The 24,326-nt window shown below is 36.3% G+C and overlaps 1 protein-coding gene across 5 annotated transcripts in view; it reads right to left on the reverse strand.

The window, feature by feature from the left end:
• The window catches only part of FANCL (FA complementation group L), a 61,835-nt gene that overhangs the window by 12,335 nt on the left and 25,174 nt on the right, over window positions 1-24,326 (reverse strand). For all 5 annotated transcript variants that reach the window (XM_008162107.3, XM_028139883.2, XM_054728564.1 and 2 more), the window contains 2 exons: window positions 20,899-20,995; window positions 16,038-16,106 (listed from right to left, as the gene is read on the reverse strand). In XM_008162107.3, coding sequence (XP_008160329.1) covers window positions 16,038-16,106; window positions 20,899-20,995 — 166 coding nt within the window. The remainder of the gene's footprint in view (window positions 1-16,037; window positions 16,107-20,898; window positions 20,996-24,326) is intronic.

Raw genomic sequence — 24,326 nt, forward strand, 5'->3', positions numbered from 1 at the left:
TAGGTTAATTTCAGTTCTTAGACTGGCAGGGGCTACCCATCACCCAAGTCCCAGACCCATGATAGACAGTCCTGCACATACTCCAGAAACAGTTTTCACAGCTTGTTAGAGCCAAGATGGGCAAAAAGGACCTTGTATTTCAAACATCAGGGATCTGTGCTCTGATCACTAATTGCTACTTCTGATCTCAGAAGGGTAGACAGATTGTTGGCCATCATTGATATACCTCTCCCCATTGTTGCAAGCCTCTCCCCCCCCTTATCTTTTCAATGTCCTCTTTTTTCTCGTTTTGGGAGGCAAACAGAGTAGAATATTCCAAAGCAACTGTATAAACAGGGAAAATCTGGAAGTCACTATGTGTGCCCAGAGAAAGGTGCAGGCTCAGAAAGGGCCAGAGAAGCCCATAAGTTTAAACCTCAGGCTGATCTTTGGCACAAAGACAGCATACAACAATAACAAAATAAATAATAAAAACAGGGGATTTTGTTCTTTCTTCTCTGAGGAAAGAGGACAACCTGATTTCTAGAGTTACCACATTATTAGATTAAAATTTCCAGCTTTCAACAACAACAAAAAATCACAAGGCATAAAAAGAAACAGGAAAGTATGGCCCTGATTCCCAGGGGAAAAAAATTTAACAGAAACTGTCCCTATAAAAGGACTTGATAGTAAATCTAACAGAGAATTTAGGACAACTGTCTTAAGTATGCTTAAAAAAGTAAAGATGTGGGAAATGTCAGAAAAATGATGTATGAACAAAATGGAAATACCAATAAAGAGAAAGCAAACCTAAAGGAAGCCAAAAAGTTACAACAATGGAACTGAAAACTTCACTAACAATATTCAAAGGCAGATCTGAGCAGGCAAAAGAAAGAATTTGCAAACTTGGATATAGGACAATGGGAAATACCAAATCTGAGGAACAGAAAGAAAAAAGATTGAAAAAATGTGAACAAAGCCTAAGGAGCCAGTGGAATACTGTCAAGAGGACAAACATATGCATTGTGGGGTCCCAGAAGAAGAGCAAAAGTGGCAGAGAGAATATTTGAAGAAAAAGATGATGGGGGAAAAATGCACAAATTTGATGAAATACATGAATATAAACATCCAATATGTGCAGTTAAATCTAAGTCAGATAAACACAAGGGTACCCAAATTGAGACATATCTATATACTAGTGGCCCAGTGCACAAAATTTGTGTACGAGGGGAGAGGGGGTGTCCCTCAGCCCACCTGCACCCTCTCCAATCTGGGACCCCTCGGGGGATGTCTGACTGCTGGCTGTTGGACATCCCTCTCACAATCCGGGACTGCTGGCTCCTAACTGCTCACTTGACTGCCTGCCTGATCACCCCTAACCATTCTGCCTGCCGGCCTGCTCACCCCCAACTGCCCCCCCCCCCCGCCAGCCTTCTCGTCCCCAACTGCCCCCACATGCCAACCTGCTCGTCCCCTTACTGCCCCCCCCCCCGACACCGGCCTGCTCACCCCCAACTGGCCCACCAAGTTGACCTGCTCGCCCCCAACTGCCTCCCACCGGCCTGATCACCTCCAACTGCCCTCCCCTCCTGGCCTGATCACCCCTAACCGCCATTTAACCAATAAATATGGAACATATCCCTGTTTATTTCTGACTTTAGGCAAAAAAAAAAAAAAAGTGCAGACACTCTATCAAAAAAGATGTATGGATGACATGAAGATTTGTTCAACATCAATGGTCACTAAGGAAATACAAATTAAAATCACAATGAGCTACCACTACCCACCTTTTAATTAGAATGGCTAAAATAAAAAAAGACTGATCATAACAAATATAAGAGATCCTCAAATGATAAACAAAGCCTGTCACCATGGCTTTGTCCAGAAGGACGTCCGGAAGGTCTCTTGGAAGGTCTCCAGGTCTAATTAGCATAGTACCCTATTATTAGTATAGATAGAGGCCTGGTGCATGGATGGGGCCCAGCTGGTCTGCCCTGAAGGGGGTCCCCTTAGGGGGTGGGGCTGGCCTGGGCGAGGGACCTGGCACTTTGCAGGCCAACCACATCACCATCGGGCATCGCCAGCCTGGGTGAGGGGCTGAGGGCCATTTGCAGGCTGGCCACGCCACCACTGGGGTGAGGGTCCACGCTGGGTGAGGCGCTGTTTTGGGGCAGTTTACAGGCCGGCCAAGCCCCCAGCTTTATCCGGAAGGATGTCCGGAAGGTCTCCCAGTCTAATTAACATATTACTCTCTTATTAGTATAGAAGATATAAAAACCCAGCGACTGAAAGGCAGAATGACCAGAACGACCGGTTGACCAGTTGCTATGACGTGCACTGACCACCAGGGGGCAGGTGCTCAATGCAAGAGCGCACTGGAGGTGAGTGCGCTCCCACAGCAGGAGCAGCTGCTCAGCACCAGGATAAGCGGTGCTCCCACAGTGGGCCCATCCCCGCAGGCCACACACCCCCACTAGTGCATGTGCGCCGGGCCTCTAGTTATAAATAAAATGACAAAGACAAAGAGAATCTTGAAAGCAGCAAGAAGTGACTCACCAAATATAAGAGATCCTCAATAAAACTATCAGTAGATTTTTCATCAGAAACTTTGAAGGCCACAGGCAATAGCTGATATATTCAAAGTACTAAAATAAAAATACTGTCTACCAAGAATCCTATATCTGACAAAACTGCCCTTCATTAGTGAGAGAAGTTAAGATATTCCTAGATTTTAAAAATCTGAAGAGCTCATTACTATTAGCTCTGCCCTCCCAAGAAATACTAAAAGGAGCCTTTCAGGTGGAAATAAAAAAAACACTAGACAGTAACTTCAAGTCCTATGAAGAAATAAAGATCTCAGTAAAGGCAAACATATGGGTAATTATAATAACTAGTATTATTGTAACAATGGTTTTAAACTCTACTTTTTGTTTTATACATGACTTGAGACTAATACATTTTTAAAACAATCAGTCAAAAAACTAGTATTATCATAACTTTTAGACTTAATTCCACATTTTATTTTCTATATAATTTAAGAGACAAATGTAATTAAAAGAATTTTTTTTTTCGTTTGAGGCACATAATGTTGTAATACCAACAACTGAAAAGGGTGGGTATAGAGCTGAAAAGGACCAGAGTTTGCATATATTTTTGAAGTGAAGAGAGTATAAATTCAAGTCTGAGTTATAAGTTTAGGATATTAAATGTAATCCCCATTATCACCACAGAGAAAATATGATTTTTGACAAGAGTGCCAAGACCATTCATTCATTGGGGAAAGGACCATCTTTTCAACAAATGCTACTAGAAAAACTGAACACCCACATGCAAAAGAACCTTCCTTTACACCATATACAACACAAAAAAGTAACTTAAAATGGATCAAAAACATAAATGTAAGAGCTAAAAGTATAAAAACTTTAGGAGAAAATAAAGGATAAAAGCTTCATGACATTGGATTTGGCAAGGATTAACTGGCTCTGACAATAAGAGCAGAGGCAACAATAGAAAAAAATAGGTAAATTGAATTTCATAAAAATTTTAAAATGTTGTTATATCAAAAAGACCATATCAACAGAGTCATATATCTGATAAGGGATTAATATCCAGAATATATAGAGATCCCCTAAAACTCAAAAACCAAAAAACAACCAACCTAATGAGCAAATGAACTAAGTAGATATTTTTGCAAAGGTACACAGTAAGTATACAAAAAGATTTTCAACATCACTTAGGGAAATGAAAATCAAAACTACAATAATATCACCTCATACCCATTAGAATGGCTAGTATAAACAACAAAACAGAAAAGTGCTGTTGAAGATGTGGAGAAACTAGAATTCGTGTGCACTATTGTGGGAATGTAAAATGGTATAGCCAATGTGGAAAAAAGTATGTCAATTTTTCAAAAAATTTACAAAAAGAATTATCATATGACCCAACAATTCAACTTTTGGGTGTATACCCAAAAGAATTGAAAGTAAGAACACAAAAAGGTATTTGTACACCCATGTTCATAGCAGCATTACTCACAACACCTAAAACATTAAAAGCAACTCAAGAATCCAAACAAAGTATGATGTGTGTATATGCAATGGAATGTTTTCAGCCTTAAAAAGGAAGAAATTCTTATATATACTACAACACATAGGAACCTCAAGGGTATTATGCTAAGTGAACTAAACCACACAAAAAAGAAAAATACTGTATAATTTCACTTATATGGTGTACTTAGAATAGTCAAAATCATAAAGTCAGGAAATACAATGGTGATTGCTACGGGCTGGTAGAAGGGGAAAGGGGAATTACTATTTTAAAAGGTACAGAGTTTCAGTTTTACAAAATGAAAACCATTCTGGAGATGGATGGTGGTGATGGTAACACATTCTGAATATATTTTATACCACCGAACTGTTACCTTTAAAAAATGGTTAAGATGGTAAATGTTGTTATATGTATTTTACCATATTGTATTTTAAAAAGAAATAAGATTAGATCTAAAAATGCTAACATGGGGCTTAGATGGTGACATCCCGACCCAAATGATAAACAAATCTTTGTGATCACCTATTATTTCTTTATCTTTTAATTCTTAATTCTGAGAAAAATCACTCTGTACACTGCTGTTGAAGACCCTTAATGTTTGATTTGAGAACATTTCTAATATGCTCTGTTAATTTTTAACTTCCTTTACTTTGTATTAAAATAAATATAAAGGTGCACATAATTTTAAAAAAATCAAGCCAATTTAAAAAAACAAACAAAAACTAGCTTAGCTTTTGTTCCACTTAGGTCACACTGAAAAAAAGATGCTACTCCCTTTGACAAAAAAAAAAAGTTGGTTATACCTAATTTTTCATGACTCACACTAAAAAACAAAATAAGAAAATAAATGGTCACATAAATCTTTACTTCAGTTAAGGTCAAGGTCAAGACTACGAGAGAATACCAGCATGCTGCTGGCTACCATTCCATAAAAGTAGTTCACCTGTTCACAATGCACACATCTAAATCTTCTAAAAACTTCAACTAACTTTGATAATCCCAGAAATCAATTGAAATTATAATAGTCATAACCAACTGCCCACTAAACACATTTACTTACATATACCATAGGCATATCAAAGTCATCAAATTCCAAACTGAACTTGTCTCTACACCTTTTCTTCCTGCACTCTCTCGCTCACTTGGTAGTACTGGCAGCTAACCCAGTCACCCACACCAGCAGCACTGGGAGCAATCCTCGAGACCTCGTGCCCAATCAATCATCAAGCTATCCTACCTAATAAAAGGGTAATATGCAAATAACCATCACTCCGCTATGCCCACGATTGGGCCGGCGGGAGGCTGGGGGGCGGGACTTGGGGGTGGCCTATCCAGCCGTTGAGAAAATCAAGATGGCGGCACCCAGTCCTCTTAGTTCCAGGGGTCCCTGGGAAGATCGCCGCCCGGGGAAGCAAGGCCAGCTGCCCAGCCGCTCCTGGGGGTCCCTGGGGAGATCGCGGCCCTGGGGGGCGTGGCCAGACCCACCCAATCACTCTCGGGGGTCCCTGGGAAGACCAGCAACCTGGGGGGGCGTGGCCGGACTGCCCAGCCACTCCTGGGGGTCCCTGGGGAGATTGCGGCCCCGGGGTGTGTGGCCGGACCCGCTCAACCGCTCCTGGGGGTCCCTGGGAACTTTGCATGCATGGGGTTGCTAAGACCCAGACCAGGCCTCTGGCCACAGATTCATAGCTTCGTGGAGACCTAGGGCAGGGATCTGCCTCATTTGCAGAGAGACAGAGGTTCTGCAGTGCCCCCAAGACGTGGGTGGGCCCAGCCAGGGATCAAGGGGCATGGAAGGACTCCTGGCAGAGGGGCAAGGACCCTCACCCCTGAGGCGGGGGTTGAGGGGAGGTGCCACCTCAGTGGAGGGGTGCTGCACTGCAGGGTACTGGACTGACTGATGTGATTCAGAGAAGCTCCCAGTGCTAACTCACCTCGCTCAGGTGGCCTTCACACTTCAGAGGCGGTGACTCCTGCTCCTGCCTTGACCCAAAAGCAAGCCTGCGGTGCCCTGCCCCATGGCAGAGCATGCCTAGGCAGTGAGTGTGAAGCCTTCCACCTGCTCTGGAGAAGCGGGGGCAGTAAAGAATGGGGGACAGGGGACGGGGAGAGGAAAGAATGTGGAGCATCCGCAATGAAGAGGTGCTCGAGAAAGAGGCTCAGAAGCCTGACTGGAAGGTTTGTTCTGTTTGCCTGGTGACTGCCCCTTAGGAAGCGCAAAGAGCATGGCTCTGAGGGCTTCCTGTGTGCTGAGTCAAGTTCCACAGCCAACTGGAATTGGCCTCAGTTTCCTGGTCTATAAAATGAATGAAGCGTGTCCCAGTGCCTTCACTGAGCTTTGATGGCCAATTGAGATACTATATAAAGAAAATGAGGGAAGAAGTGGGAAAGAAAAGGAAGGACAAGCAACACAAAAGAAAGACTGAAAGGAACCTGTAAACCCATTGTCACTTAAATAGGGAATATAGTCAGTAGTGTTGTAATGATGGTATGATGCCAGGTGGGTACTAGAAATATCGGGGAACACTTTGTAAAGTATATGATTGTTTAACCACTATTCTGTAACTAATATAAAACCTGAAACCAATACAAAATAATGTTGAATGTAAAGAAATGAAAATTGGAGTGAAATTTTTATAAATTTCAAATTTTAAATAAAAGTTGTAAAGGAAGGAAGGGGAGAATAAAAATAGTGTTTTTCATTTTACTTCATTAAAAAGACAGTTGTCTTTATATGGTGCTTTTATACTTTTCTAAGATATTATCTCATTTTAATTTCCAGGCAACTTAAAGACAAGATAATTATTCCCTCCACTATTCAAAGAAAGGAAATCTTGGTGTCTGGTCCTAATGATTCAATTGTCAAGGCCTTATTGTAAAGCAGCGTTAGTAAAATTTTCTGTGCAGGGTCATATCTATACTAATAAAAGCCTTGGGAGTGATCAGGCCAGCAGGGGAGGGTATTTGGGGGCAATCAGGCCTGCAGAAGAGCAGTTAGGGGGCAATCAGGTCAGCAAGGGAGCAGTTAGGGGGCAATCAGGCAGGCAGGTGAGCAGTTAGGAGCCAGCGGTCCCGGATTGTGAGAGGGATGTCCAACTGCAGGTTTAGACCCGATTCCACAGGGATCGGGCCTAAACCTGCAGTTGGACATCCCTCGAGGGGCCCCATATTGGAGAGGGTGCAAGCTGGGCTGAGGGACACCCTCCCCAGTGCACGAATTTCGTGCACTGGGCCTCTAGTATCAATATAACATGTGAAATTTTCTCACTCTCCTTTTCTCTTACCTGGCAACCATTAACCTAGAACAGACATTAATTACTTCCGACATGGAGATACATAGCCTCTATCACCTTCCTTCACTATAGTCTTGCCATCCTCACTTAGAACCCTCCTCTATGCTAAGAGAGTGACCTAATAAAAAAAACATGTTTTGTTGAAATCTAATCCAGAGAGGTGTTTTGAGAGGGGCAAGGGTAGCGGACAGTGAGGCCATGCTAAAAAGTTATAATACATCTTGGCATCTTAAGAAATTTCAGAAGTCCTAAATCAAGAAATAATAGAACCTAAATCTACAATTTCATGAATTTATTAAATCATAGAGTCCTTTCTTCACCTTAACCCTATTTTTAAAAATATATACTTGATTTCAGAGAGGAAGGGAGAGGAGAGAAAGATAGAAACATCAATGATGAGAGAGAATCACCGATCGGCTGCCTCCTGCACGCCCCCCACTGGGGCTCGAGCCCACAACCCGGGCATGTCCCCTCAACCAGAATCGAACCCGGGACCCCCCAGTCTACAGGCTGACTCTCTATCCACTGAGCCAAACTGCCCAGGGCACCTTAACCCTATTAGTAGCCAAAATCAAATCAAACAAAAAACACTTTGAGAAATACTATTATAAAACAAGATTCTGACCCTGGCACCCTTCCATATAACCCGAGGCTTTGAGGATAAAGCCCAAGCTCATTAGAATTAGTATAGCAGACCTGGCTTAACTCTAGCAAAAGCTCCAGTCCACAGAGTACCAAATGAGGTATAATCCATGCATTATCTCCTACAATTTCATGCCTTTGTTCTTTGACTAACACAGTTTTCTCCTGAAGTATCATCTCTCCTCCCAATCCTAATGTCTCATTCCTTAAGACTCACTGAGCTTAAGTAATATCTTATTAGAAAACTTGCTTGACCAAATCAGGCTAGATTATATGCCTCTTTTCCACCTTATCAAAACAACTCATATTGCTCAACATATTTAACTGAAATTATCTTTTAAATTCCTCTCTCCTTATCAGATTGAGGGTTACTCCTGAAAACCTAACTTAGGGTATTGGAAGCCTGTCTAATTCACCGTAATATCCTTAGGATCCTGCTCAGTGCTCCCTATATAGTAGATAAAAAATGTCTGCTGCATTTAAATTGTTTCCTACTGCAAACTATTGCTTCTTGCTTTTCTGTTTATGTACTTTAAAAGTTAACTATTAAGAGAAGACTTGACCATGACAGCTATACAATTTTATCCAATAAAGCACTAAAGTTAGGAGACAACTTCCCTAGCAGACCTTTGTGAGTCAGCTCCCTTACTTAAGTTCCACGGATGTCCAAAGAACCCTGATACCCACACTAACCCCTACCAAATTACAAGAGGGCAGGAAAATAAACCAGAGGATTTATTTCTTTTGTCCCTTGCCTCTAGTTGAAAATGTGAAACTCCATTCATATTTAGCATACTTATTTAAAATTTCAATCCCACTTCTCTTTCACTAGAGGCCATTGGTGAAAGCTATGAAAAAAATTAACGTGTTCATCAGAATTTAAATAAACAAAGTAAAAACTATACACTTAGGACTATATAAAAAGAGGGTTAAAGCTACTAGGTAAGGAAGATAAGTGGATTAAATATAAACATCTAATTTCACTCTCTCCCAGCACTCACTATTACTAGAACTAAGTTGTTGCTTTTTTCCTTTCCAATTGATTGATCAATTGATTGACAGATAAAATTAGATCATGAACTAATTTAGCTTATTTTAAGAATGCAAGATTGGTTTAACATTAGGAAATCAAACTATACAATTTATCTCATTAGATTAAAGAAGAAAACTAATTTTATTATCTTAATATAGAGAATGTGTTTGATAAAATTCAACTTTCATTTATAACACTTAGCAAACTAGAAATAGAAAAATAAAATCTGTAAATTAATAAAGGATTTAAGTACAAGAAATATATAGCAAAATATAACTAACTATGATATCAAGAACCTAAATAAATGCAGAGATAACCAGTTCCTAGACTGTGAACATATTGGTTCTTAATTTGGTGGATAAGTGAAAACCCAATTGTAACTAAAAGCTTAAATGATTCTAAGAATTATCTGGAAAAATAAATGCACAGAATTACTAATGTTTGAAAAACGTATATTTTGGTAAATGATGAGTACAATTTCAAAACTATTCTCTTTCTCGTGATTAAAGGGTACTTTTAAATTAATGATACATTATTAAAAAAAAGGGCAATTAATAGGTCATTGAATCTATTAGGTTACTTTGCTACTTTTTCTACCATCCTACCTAATAATAGACAAATATGCAAATTGACCGTATCTTCGCTATGCCTGCGATAGGCCAGGAGGCGCGGGGAGGCAGGACTCAGGGTGGCCGGGGTGGCTGATTGGGCCAGTGGGAGGCTGAGCTCGCGTCGCCAGCGGTGGCTCGAGCTCAGCGTCTGCGCCATGGCTGTGCTGCGGCACAGAAGGGGCCTCTGGGGCAGCGAGCTCACGTCCTGTTGTGGACTATCAAAAGCGGGGGAGCTGGGTGCCTGTCCACTCAGGCACCAGGCCTTTCAGAAGCCTCTGCGGCGCTGGAGGCTTCTGAAAGGCCTGGTGCACCAGCGATCAAAAGCAAAAGCGTGGGAGCTGGGTGCCTGTCTGCTCAGGCACCAGGCTCCCCCGCTACACGTGCATGATTCAATCATGCATTGGGCCTCTAGTATCATATAATCTCAATAATGAATTAAATTTATTTTGATCACTGTGATGCCTTTTTATCCATATCATTGTGACAACAATCAGATTACCAGGAAGACAAAAGCATATTTAATTAAACCAACTTAAGAGTGAACAAAAATCCAGTACTATGAGTTACCTAACAAACACAGCAAAGAGAAAAAGGGTAAGAAAGATAATCCATTAGGTCAGAAAAGGAGAACTTCCACAGGATTCTTACAGTGGATACTGAGGGGTTTTTCCCCCTCTGACATTCTTTTTGTTTTAAACCAAATTTATTTTTCTTAACATCTCTGTGAAAGAGGAAAAGTTCATTATTCCATATACATATGAACTAAGATAAAGGGCAGTCATGTGACTTGTTTGAAATTATACAATTAAGTCAATGGCTGAACTGTAAACAGAACCCAGGATATCCAACTGCTAGTCTGCTGCTCTAACTAATGGATCATGCTCCCTGCTATGTAATAGGACTGTTTCCTTTAATTACAAATTCTTCATTCTCCATCAGATTATCAGCCAGAGGCTTTATCATTAGTTTTGCTCTTCTTGCATTCATGGCATTATTCCAAAAATATGAGATTTCCATGTTAAAAATATAAAGACCACTGCTTACTGTATAATACCAAATCTGAAAATTCCAACCACCCTGGCAAGAATACTTCACCAAGCCTGCACTGAATGGCACATTTATAGGTAGAACTGCAATTTTAACATCCATTTTGGATTGGTCAGCGACCTGGAGAAAATAAATTTTTTTGTAGAATCATTAACATCAGTGCACTTAAAATCTTACATTAGGGGATTCTATAGTCTCATTAGTCAACAATATTCATATATATGATCTGTATGTAAAAGTCCAAAAGATAGCAGATTGTTAAAGACACATTTTGGAGTTTTGTCATGTTGGGAAGTAGGAGAAGATTAAAATCATGACATGTTCTTACATTCTATACTAAAATCTATTTTAAAAACATAATGGAGTAAACAAAGTAGATATCTGAAAAGAGGTGTGCAGTCACTCGTCTTTGGGAAGCACTCTGTGCTTCTTTGGCACATATCACAGCAGCAGTGGTAGCAGCAGCCTTGCCCTTGGTGCTGATTTCTTACTCCTCTAAATGTCTCCTCCGAGCCAGAATACACTGGCTGTTGCTGATCATGCTGTGAGACACCTGCACTGGCTACTAGGCTTGTCATGACGCACAAAACCCTACCATCTTCAGCTTGACATTGTGCAAGTTATAATTATTCATCCAAATGAATATGTCAGAGCAGCAGCAGCAGACCTCTCATCAGAGCAAGAGAAAAATACATCAAAACATTATCAACCCAGCAGGAAGACAGGGACCATAAGGAAAATTACCCATTTTTAATATGGATGCCACAAAGCCATGTCTATTATTTTACAAAAAGAAAGGAAAATAAAGATCTTCCAAGTTTAAAGTCCAGAAACACTGAATCCAAAGAAAAAATGTACAAAAGCAGAAAAGGAATATTTGTTTGTTTTTTAAAATCAATTATCTGGAACCTACTAACAGTCTCTTAAATGTTTGCTATTAGACTACAATAGTAGCATTTATTTTGGTTGAGAACCACAAATGTTTAAAACTTGTTTTTTAAAAAAAATAATTCCCACAAGCAGAATTGTTTCCAACAAGTCAATGAAAAAAAAGTCAAAAACAGCAAACAAGTCTGATATTGCTTCTTACTTTCAAAACACATTGCCAAGACTCTTCTCATACCTAAAAGACTCAAGAGTTCATACCCCTGGTAACATCACCAAAATACTTATGATGTACAACTAGACTTTAAAAGAATAGATATTATATTCTGAAAAATTTCTAAAGTTTAATGGCATGCATAAATGAAAAATTGAAATCACTTCCCGATCTCCACAAATGAAGACAGCACATTCCAGTGAGCATATATAGAATAGGCAAGTGTAAATAGATTCCTATCTCATACTTAAACAGTAAATAAATATGAAAAATACTTAACTAAATATGAAAAATGTGTAACTTTTAGAACAATCTATAGAATATAGTTTCAGAACAAGATATGCAAGATTTTTTAATTCAAGACCAAAAAAGTAGAAATCACAAGGAAGAAACTGTTAAACTTCGGATTGACAAAATATATCATACACAAAGTTAAAAGATATGCCTCAGGGAGAAGATACTAAAATTTCAAAATAATCAACAAGAATCAGTATCCAAAATATATAAGGAATGCTTATAATAAAAGAAAAAATTTTAAATAGACTCAGGTTATAAACACGGTAATAATGATTTATCATTCCTAATAAGAATTAAGGTTAGAATAAAATCAGACTAAGATTTGGAAGGTTTTTGAAAATGTAGGAATTATTATATGCATTACTGGGTAGGAGTATAAACTTATATAACTAATTTGGGTAGGCAATTGGCAACATCTAATAATCCCAAAGAGGCGCATTTCCCGACAATCCTGCATTTTCACTACTAGGTATAAGCAGCACTAAAAGTCTCACATGTGTACAAAGAAACATGTTAGGATGTCACTGCAGCAAAAAATTTAGTAAGAAATTGCAAGCAACCTTATCAGCAGGGCAACAGATAAATTAACTGGTAGATTCATATAATGGAATGATATAAAGCATTTAAAATAAATGTGCCACACATGCATGGATCATTGGTAAACCATTGTGAAAACATTGTAAAAAATCAGACTGCAAATGTGATAGAAAATGGCATAAACAAATGTAGCAAAAATATGCATAGATAGCATTCACATCATTTAGGGAAGTGGTTACCTCTCGAAAGGAAGAGAGGGAAAGGAAGAGGAAAGGAGAGAGGGAAAGGAGGGGTAAATCTTAGTTGTTCCAAAAACACTTTATTCCTAAGAGAGGACAGAAATAGGGAGATATCTGAAGCGAATGTGACAAAATATTAACATCTGTCAAATTTGAGTTGTGGATAATAAGGTATCCAAATTTCTTTCTGTACTTTGCTACGGATTTTAGTATATTCTGTAACTTAAAAATTAATTTGTGACATTCCGATTACTACTAATTAATTCTATTTTCTTGGAGCTAATACAAAACAGAACATTTGTATGACCCAATTAAATCTAAAATTTGAATTTAAATTAGTATTATAAACACTTCATACTTATATATCTAAGGCACTTGAATTAGAGTTAAGATACAAAATTTTTAAAAAATTTCTTCAAAAATTTTCTAGTCTAGTATAGTCATACATTAGTGTTGCTAAATGGCAAAATAAGGTAAGTGCATTTTTCTGTGGAGATGCAAACTTTTTTCACAAATTAAAATCTGGGGAAAACCTGTATAGTTATCTACATTTTTAAAAAAACTAAGAAACATCAAAAACATATTCTTCAACCTTGGGTTTTGATAAATACTGAAGTAAAATTTAGAGATAGCATATCTGGAAAGAGTAATACAATCTGGGTACAATGTTATTGCACTGTCTCATATAAAACAAAGATAAAGCCAAGCTGGTGTTGCTGTGGTTGAGTATCAACCCATGAACCAGGAGGTCATGGTTGGATTCCTGGTCAGGGTATATGCCCAGGTTACAGGCTTGATCCCCAGTAGAGAGCATGCAGGAGGCAGCCAATAGATGAATCTCTCTCATCACTGATGTTTCTATCTCTCTTTTCCCCTCTCCCTTCCTCTCTGAAATGAATAAAAACATATTTTTAAAAATCAACAAAGATAAAGCTTACAGAGCCAAATAAACAATGTATATTAAAAAAAGGAAAGCTATACAATTTATATATCATTCCAATTTTTTTTAAAAAAAGTCAGCACACTATTTCCTACCCTATATAATAAAAGCCTAATATGCTAAGTGTCCGGTCGTCTGTTCAACCAATCAAAACGTAATATGCTAATGATATGCTAAGGATGCTCAACTGCTCAATATGATGTGCACTGACCACTAGGGGGCAGTCAATCGGTCAACTAGTCTCTATGATGTGCACTGACCACCAGGAGGCAGATGCTCCAACCTATAGGTTAGGTTGTTGCTGGGGTCTGGCTGATGGATCGGGACTGAGGGAGGCGGGCCGGATATGCCCTGGAGCCCTCCTGCGGTCCCTCCCTGGCTGGCCAACCTCCCGCATCCCTCCCCAGCCCCGATCTTGCACCGGTGGGGTCCCTTGACCTGGCCTGTGCCCTCTTGCAATCCGGGACCCCTCAGGGGATGTCAGCGAGCCAGTTTAGGCCCAATCCCACGGGCCAGGCCAAGGGACCCCACTGGTTCATGAATTCGTGCACTGGGCCTCTAGTATATTTATGATACATAACAGAATACCAAAAGCAAATCACATGGCTTTTCCTCTCCTTTATTTTGCTTTTTTCTCTATTTCCATTGAAAGGAGAAAGCCTTTTTTTGTTTTTAAAGAAAAAAAATGAGAAAAATAATTTTGAATATATTTGTACAAATGTAGAAACTTCACAAGACTATTTAAATGCTGTTAGGCTTTTTTTTCCCCAAAAAAACTTCATATACAGGACAATGGCTTTATATATTTCTAGCATAAATTTTCACTTGAACGTAACAAAATTTCCTAACAAAAAATATTTGTAAAATGTCACTAGGAATTTTGTTTTCTTTGCATAAGAACAGAAATGTGTGACACAACTTACCAATGAAAGAAGGACCATGCCCATCATCATTAGATTGTTCTTTGAACTTAACTGCTACTATTCTGCCAAGTCTTCAGAAACCACACATATAATGTTGATGATGGTACTACTGAAAATCATACCTTATCCTATCTAATAAAGATGGAATATGCTAATTGACCCTCACACTGTCATAAAGATGGCGGCACCCACAGCCAATAAGGAGGGAATATGCTAACTGACTGCCCCAACCTCAAAGATGGCGGCGCCCACAGCCAATAAGGAGGGAATAAGCTAATTGATTGCCACGGCCTCAAAGATGGCAGCACCCACAGCCACAAGATGGTGGCACCCCGTCTCCTCAGCCCCGCCGGTGCACTTGCCTCTGGAGTCCCCCATTCCCCTCAGCCCCCCAGCTGCCCAGGATCAGCCCAAGGTGTGAGTAAGCCTTGGATGGTGGCTGCCCAGCTGCCCAGGGCCACCTTAGGCTTGGGTAACCAGGGCCCGCCAAGGTTGTGCTGCTGGCAGTAACAGTACAGAGGTGTGATGGGAGCGTCGCCTTTCCCTGATCGCCAGGTCGCCTCCAGACCCCAAGGGCTCCTGGACTGTTAAGAGGGGGCAGGCCCGGCTGAGGGACCCCTCATCCAATGCATGAGTTTTCATGCACCAGGCCTCTAGTAACTATATAATGTTACAGTTTACAATGCACTTCTAAACACATTATCTTATTAGATATCATCAATGTATTGAGAAATTCAATTGACAGGAACAGGAGAAAGAATCTCCAATATTCTTCATTCAAAGTATGAATGTTTAGAAACACATACAAAAAGAAAATTGTCTAGGTCCAAGGATGAATGCAGGAGAAACACTTAAAAACAATAAAAAAAGAGTTGAAAGGGAAAGGCTTATATTTTTAATCATAACTCATTCTCTTTTGAAGATTCTCTGATATTTTGTCAGCAATGTTAAAAGATTTAACAGTCTGAAAAATGTCACCCAATTTTCTACTTACTGCTCACTGTTTTATAAACAGTGCTTTAGAATTTAAATTTAAAGCAAAATTTCTGTCAACAGAGCTTCTTCATGTTTATCTAAACTGAAGCATAAAGATCTAAAGGCTGAATGGTGTATTTACGTGTATGTGTGCGTGTGTGCGTGTGTGTGTGTGTGTGTGTGTGTGTGTGTGCAGACAGAGAGAAAATGAACATAAACTACTAGGAAATATAAAAGATACACTCTAGAAGTCCTGTTTATAAACAAATGCTTACAGAAAACTAAAAGAAAATAACTTTATAACCTATAATGGCCACATATAAATAAATAGAATATGCTTTTTTAACTACTTAGAATAAATTTTTAAGAATGTACCTGTGGAGTCCAAGAAACAGAAAATGAAACAGGAAAATCCACAAAACAATCTGGTGATTCCGCAGGGTACTATGAAAAAGCAAAAAAAAAGGTTAATTTTACTTCTGTGTGACAATTTCACATGAGGTATTTTAGAAAAACTGATTAGGAATAGTATTATAAATGCAAATGTATTATATATAAATATTTTGATCTTACTGTTAGAGATGTCAAGAACTGATTAGCAGTTAAATTATGTTCAAAAGGTACAAAGTTTGATGATTTGGGGATAACAACACAATCAATTTTGATCAAGGAAGAATGAATGAAGTCAGTGTTAGGTGAGCTGCTAATGTGATTGCAGGGGAAACCACACTGTACCTCAGTTTCTTAACTTTAAAATAAGAGGACAAACTAATTGATATTAGTTTCCTTTCAGTGTAAAATTTAATCTCAAATAGCCAGCTACTATTTGAAGAGGCAGTATCAGAATCAAGAAATGCACAGAAATACAAACAATTCTTAATTATAAAATAAAATGTACTTTCCACAATTAAGCAATTACTTTTAGTAAGAAGATTTTTAAAAAGAATAAAATGCCTTCTTTATTAAGGAAAAACAAAAGTAATAGTTTTAAGCCAAAAAAACATTTTCATGGTTGATAAACAGAAAATCAATTCTTCAACAGTTTTCTACAAAAAGTGAAAGTCATTATGAGAAATCAGGTTTCTAAGTTAAAGACAAAATGTAGTTATTCTTAAAATCAATTTTGTTATTAGAGAATTGTACTACATGATGTCTCTAAAATGCAATTCTGGATTTTTCAAAGTCACATGTAATTTTAAAAATACTCATTTCTTTCCATTAAAAAGCTAAATTTACTAAAATAAAATTAGTTTTAGGAAAACTTTCTCTCATCTGACAGACTTTAAAAAAAAAAAGTTTTAGATTCACTTTTGCAGTTTATTTTTCACTACTTTGCTGAATAAAGCAAAAAGGGACAAAATTATCACTATAGTATTTACAAAATACCATTGAAGTCAATGCTCTGAAGTGAATCAACATTTAGTTATAATGATCTGTTGACTGGAAAGAAAACTTATTGTAAACTCTGACTAATAGTATCTGGTTATGCAGAACTGATAACATGAAGACAAAAATACAGGAAACCATATAAAAATATAACTATGTTCTAATTTGGGGGGAAATTTAAGAAAGGTCAGGCCGAAATTAAAGAGGGAGCTCTATTTCAGACAATTACGTAGCAGGTGATGTATTTAGAGTATAACTGCTGTAATCACTGGAAAAACAATTTGTATGCCATTTTTATTAGGCATGTGATTATATCAAAGTAAATGCAGGCAGACTTCAGCTTTCATTAGTTCTGCTAATTAATTTGTGTGATCTTGGACAAGTCAGTAAACTTCTGTTTTTAAGTAAAAATGATGAAAGTCAACTAAAATGGTTATAAAATTTCTTTTTCCTCTAAAATGTTAACAATCTGTAAAACTAATAATGCACATTTGAAACCTCCATGGGTCAAAAATGGAATATTTAGTTTGCTTTGGCTTACTGCTATTTATCTCCCACTGATGCTGACAATGAACAATATCAACTCTCTAACTTAAATCATCAATCTGAGTAAGAGTATGAAGTTAATGAAATATTTATTGTATTTAGAGTAGATAAACCAAGTAAAGCACCTATGACTTTGGAAGTAATTAAATACTTATAACTCATTATGCTAAAAGAGAATGTGATCTTATATTTAAGTAGGACTCAGTAGAATAAATGTTATATATGTACACTGACATAGAAATCTAGCAATTGAACAAAAAAGCAGGCTATGCTAAATATAACATGATCTCACATACATAAGTGTGGGATAGTTTCTGGGATAGTATCTTTAAAATACATTTTATGTACAATTATTCAAACATCTAAACATAAATTAGACTGATTTATTTGTAGGTGACTTTCTGTATATCTATTATAAATTAAATGCATATATTGTGTGTGTTAATTATATTCCCATTTAAGATCAACTTTATTTATATAATAAATTTTCCAAAATTGCACAGAACCTAAAAAGCACAAATTTATATACTTGTGGGCAATTTAACATGAATTATGAAGTAGTATCCTAGATATTCATATTCAGAATCATTTGTATTATAGTACTAACTACAACACAGATAACTAAAAATATAAAATAACTATTAAAATTCAGAGTTTTCAGTAAGTAGGATAGGTATATATAAAATCACCAAAGACTTCTAAATTTCTCATTTTAGAAATATAATTGACAATAAAAACTCCACATAAAGGAATATTAATTGAAAAATAAGTATAGCAATTATTTTAAATTAAAATATAGTATAAAAACCTCAATTCAAACGATTCAGTCAAATCAATAAATATAAAATAATTCTAAAATTATAAAAGTGCATATTTTTGTCACATCCAATATATTTAAATTCTAATATAGTTCTAAGAAAAATTTTAACCCAAACTGTTCTATTATTGGACCATCTAAGAGGCTCCCCAAGTAAATACATACAAATTGCAGATTTATAAAAATGGCCATCGGAGAGAGAATGCCCAGCCTCTGATACACATCTGTGATTTGTTTTTTCAAATAATTCTGATCTAGGCCAAAGCTGAAGAAGCACTAAGCTACTTATTTTTCTCAAGGAAAGATAGTAATTATATCCCACAGTTCAGGATATACTATAAGTATTAAGTAATGCGTAAACATACACTTATAAAAACAAAAAAAATTTAACTATTTCCCTTACCATAGTTCTTTTTTGCTTATATATTTATTTTTAATAGGAAGCATCTAGTCAAATTGGTACTATTTTCTTTGTGGGTTTTTGGAGATATTAAGGGAAGGAGCAGAATTGGAAGTATGTATACCAGAATAAAAATACTTCAACTAATGAATTTCTTTACAATATATATAAAAAAAGTTTTGTATGTTCACAAAATAAGCCTTTTTTAAGGTTTGTTAAAAAAAAAAAATCAACTTGACCCTTTAAAAAATTTAGTCTGGATTAAGATTTTGCATTATGTGCCTTTTTTTTTCCTGACACATAAATGTACCATTTTATTTATTTTTATTGATGTGTCTTTGTGCTTTTAATACAGTTTCAGCTAATCGCTATTTTTAACTGACCAAATATTCCTAGAAAAGAAATGACCACATCTAAAAGAGAATTTAGGTCTGTTTCTATGAAAATGGAACTAAGTGGACAATTAAAGACTCTAGTAAATCATACCAACATAAGATTCATTCAGTTCCACTGTCTTTTCAAAAAGAAAAAAGAAAACACATTTGTTTTTCTTCCTAATTCTTTCCCAACTCAAATAAAGCTTTCTCTTCTCTTTTGCCAGGGCATCCATGATAGTGTTTCACAGCTATTGATACTGCAAAAATTGACAGTTGAAAAGATTCTCCATAGAAATATTAAAAGTGTCACCTTACCTACCTTGTGAAGACATAAGAAAAAGGGAAAAGACTAATAGCTACATCCTCGCTCTCAATACTACCAATAACATCATTAACTAGAATTAATAATAACATCTTTGTAGGTATAGGTATAGGTAGTGCAGACTTAAAGCAATATCCCTTCAGTAAGTAGAAATGCTTGCAAAAAGTAGGCTCTTAAAAAAAAAGAAACAGAAACAAATAAAGCTTTGAGGGAAATGACAGAACCCTTGCCACTGGCAGTATGTGTGACCTTTGGAAGGATAAAGACAGTTTTCTCCTAGGTTTTAAAAAAAGCAAAGCTTTAAAAATTAAAAGAGAAAATAATTTATATTTATTTTAACTAAAATATCCATGTAACTTATTTTACAAATAAGATTTCTAGCCAACTCATATTTTTTAGCACTTATCACACGAGTTTTAAAATTATATATGCCTAAACATTCTGTATGTGAGAAAAGAGAGGGAATGAGTAATTTCTCAACTTGTCTGATATAGAGGCACTATAAGATATCAACTTTTCTGTGTCACCCAGTACAGCTTTATATATTAATTCTCTCTCATGGAAAGCTTAAATGCCAGGCACATTTTTAAAAAGGACAAACACAATTGATCTTTTCATCACTGCAATCTTCTGAAATAGAGTTGATTGATGACTCCTGGGAACAATAAAAAAAAGATGTCCTGGTTTTCTCAAATTCTTATGTTTCCCTAGTGATTACTAAATAAATGATTAATATGCTGAACTTGCTTATTCTACTTATTTCTCAAAATTCACAAACTAGAACTAAAAAATAAAGATGAAACAGGTATATTTTGTGCCAATAAATTAATGAATAGTTATAGATCACTAGCGTATAAAGGCCCTGTAAAGAGAGGCATAACCTTGGCAAATTCTTAAAATAACAGAAGTAAAAAAAAAAAAAATTCAGCCAAAACAAACATACAATAAAAAGTACGCGTATGTGTATGTCTGTGTATGGTGGTTGGGAGTGGGTCAGAAATAAGAACTACAAAGGTAATTCATAGTCAAGTTGAAGACAAAAGACCTTCAGTAGAACTTTACTTAGGATAATGGAAACTTCCAACTCTTTTCTGTATTGGATGTTACAAAAATAACATTTTGGTACTTTAAAGCTGCTGAATCTTATTGCAATATTTCTTTTTTATGAAGTCTATATTTTGGTCAAATTTGAACTAAAATAATGACATGAAATTATATCTAGGCTTTTGGAAACCTGCTGAATTTTCTTTGAGGCTTTCCAAAATAATTTTTTAAAGTACCATATGTACATTTTTTAGAAGCAGCTGGCACTTCATTAGATTGAAAACATTAATAGAGGTCATTTCACGAAGCATTTCCTGACCACAACAGTTTAATGAAGCACATACCTTTGCCTTCAACTTGAGAGTGATTAGATGCTCTCTACCAGAAGCATCTTCAGCTTTTAACTTGATGGTACTGAAGCAAGAATCCACATATACAAGTCTGGTGAGAAAAAGAGAATAAAACTGATCATACTGGGGAGGACAGGACTGGGGGGAGGGGGGGGAGAATGGTAGGATTCGAAATGAAAATATTTGCTATATTCCTATTAATCCATTGCAAAATTAATCAGAGGGATTTCTGCATGCCAGCCCTTTATGCTGCTATATAGATTTACTGCCATTAATACACCAGCCTAGTGCTTAATGTAGTCATAGATCTCTGGATTATTTACAATGTGTGTCAAGGCTCATGCTGTGGTCAGTGAGCACTATGTTTCGGTTTTCCATCACTGGAACCTCTGGCACACACAGCATGTTCCTGTCAGCTTCTACTTATGTACACATTAAACTTCCTGTCAAAGTCTTTGATCCATTTCTGTAGTTTTATACAGTATGAGACTCTTATGCTTCCTTTATTTGTTTTCTCCATGATGAACTTTTCCTTTATTATCAATAATGTTACTATACAAAAATCTGGCCGATATTAGTTCATACTCAAATTGATCCTCTAAGGAAAATGCTGCATGAGCACAGGTATAGCCTGATCTCCTAACAATAAATTTTCTTTTTCTGCGATATATAGCTTCTGACACTTAACCTGGGCATGCATTCAAGATGACTAATATTTTAAACATATAGCACAAGCATAGTTGTTTTGGCTTTAAGTTGCTCTAAATGCATGAATTTTCTGCAACGGAAACCAATACCCTTTGAAATATATCATTCTGTAAAACTATGGTCCCTTGAGTAGCATAAGCTACTGCCAAAAATGTTCAAATTTAGTAGTATATTTACTAGTGAACTGGGCTTGTGGATATTTTTTGACATTTTTACAATACTATTCTCTTGTAAAGATAAAAAGTAGCCTAAGAGTATTGCACAACTTATCACCCAGACTGACGGTAAGACCCATTAGAGTTCAGCACTAACATTAGCCTTCTAACCCAGGAAACATTTTTTTAACATCACTGTATGCTGCTTAGTCACTGGCCTGGTATAATAGTGAAAGTGGGTCAATTTCAAAAATGCTGGGCAATAACGTTGTGGAACATTATTTGTAATAAAAAATAGATTTAAATCTGAAAAAGGCACATATCTTCAACAACAAACTAAAAGATAAGATAGTCTTTATCAGCAGAAGAATGTTTATCATAATCTATAAAAAGTCTAGGGTCTTAGAAAAAATTATTCCAGAAAAAATGTTTACTTACACAAAAATGTCAATGATATTATACATAAATGTTTAATCACTAATTTCTTTCAGCTATATCTGTAAGCATCTCAAATTCCCCTACCCCAAAAAATATAGAATATGAGACTTTATCACACATTTTATCAATATAACTCTAAGTTCAGATATATGGGCACATAACTCTGAAAACATCAACACTTCAGATTCAAGATGCTGATATAGCACATGCATTTATTTATATCCTCTCTTTACTCACTAAAAAATAATTTTTTTAAATGTAGATAAACCCATAGTTACAAGAAGAATAAGAAGGAAATAGCATCAACTAAAGCAAATTTTCAACAAATTTTATAAAAATAAAAAGTGGTTTGAGGAACACTGGGTGACAAACACATTAAAAACAAAACAAAACAAAACAAATAAACAAACAAAAACAGAAAAATAAGATCCAGGGAGCAAGATAGCTGGTAAAGAAAGGAAAGGAAGAAAGTCTATAGAATAGAGGGTATGATATATATGAGGAGAAATAAAGGGGATGTTTAATAAAAAAAGGGAAGGGAAAATTTTAATCTAAATTATAAACAATGAAGCTATGTTAAAATTGTAATTGTTCTACCATTAACTTTTCAATGAAAAATATTTACAAGTCATAAAAAAATCAAACTGCTTACTAATTACAATTTTTTAAATCCAGCAATAGACAAAGCTAAAAGAATTATAGCTACAGAAATGAATGTAAATATATTTAACCACTGCAAGATGTGACAAAAATTGACAAGTAGAATGGGGAAAGAAATGAGGAGAGATTGGGACCACTAAAACTTGTAATTGCTAATTTGAGAGTAAAAGATACATATCATTAATTAAATGGATATGAAAAAAGTTTAAGGAATATTAAATCTAATTGAAAAATAAAAGTAAAGAAAGGAGAGAGATGGTGGTATAGGAACTAAATCCTCTTTAATTATAGTTATCACTATATAATTCCTAAAACTAATAAATCAAGCAATTTTGAATATAGGCATATCATTGAAAAATATGGAAGTTGCAAGCATGAATATTTCAGAGTATTTGCCTCAGAGAATAAGACTGGAGTTAAAAAAAAAAAAAGTGTGGGAAAAGGGCTGCTGCTTTTCTTTATAAGCCTTATATCGTTTATAACCATGATGAATATATCCAAAAAGAGAGTAAGAAGGGTGAGGAGAAAAAAGAAACAACTATATCAACAACTAGTCCTTTTTGTATTTCACATTGCTGCTCCTCATCCAGATGTTCTTAAGACAGAAATAAAAGTTCTAGTCTTTTGTTTCCAGTCACACAAACAAAAGATTATCATCTTTCCATAAAGTTGAAGACACAGAGATAAAACATTAGATAAAAATGTCATGCTCAAAATATGGTTGTGCAGTCAAAATGGTAAGATTAATTTTGTTAAACTTTAAGAAGTCTAATAAAACAGTAAAAACATTTATAACTTTAGGTTACTCTCAGCCTAGTCATTTGAAATTAAACATTTTACCCATGTCGATTTCTTTCTACTTTGTTTCAGGAACAGGGAGAAATCTCATGATTATTAACACCTTGAGTACATGTGACCTACACTGCTACATGACCTCCAGTATTTCTTCTCATTTTCTTCTTTTGGTAATAGAATCCCTGCCTCTATTGCACCCCTAACTACACCAAGATTTAGCAGGGCACACTCCATTTAGCTAGCAATCCTTCCCAGCTGCCCTTGGGTATCAGCCTATCACTAAATTTTAGACTGATAATAAAAGTGATTGATATGTGCATCTTTTGAATTATTTTTATTAACAAAATGTTGCCTAACCCTCTCCAGTGCCCCTCTCACTCTCCCTTCCTTTAGACTAGATCTGAGCAATATAAGCCAGCAAAGACCATGCAGACAAGAACAACTCTCTTAGTGCCACTCTGACCACGGAAACAATCAGCAATAATGGAGGTATTCTACATCTGCACTGTCCAAAACAACAGCTACTCGTGACATGTGGCTATGGAGAACTTAAAATATAGCTATTATAGACACTGAAATTTTAATGTAGTTTAAATATAAATGCCAATAGCCACATGTGGCTAGTAGCTACTATAATGAACAATTAAGCAACAGTAGATAGTTGAG

The sequence above is a fragment of the Eptesicus fuscus genome, chromosome 16, assembly GCF_027574615.1.
Source record: "Eptesicus fuscus isolate TK198812 chromosome 16, DD_ASM_mEF_20220401, whole genome shotgun sequence".
NCBI lineage: Eukaryota > Metazoa > Chordata > Mammalia > Chiroptera > Vespertilionidae > Eptesicus > Eptesicus fuscus.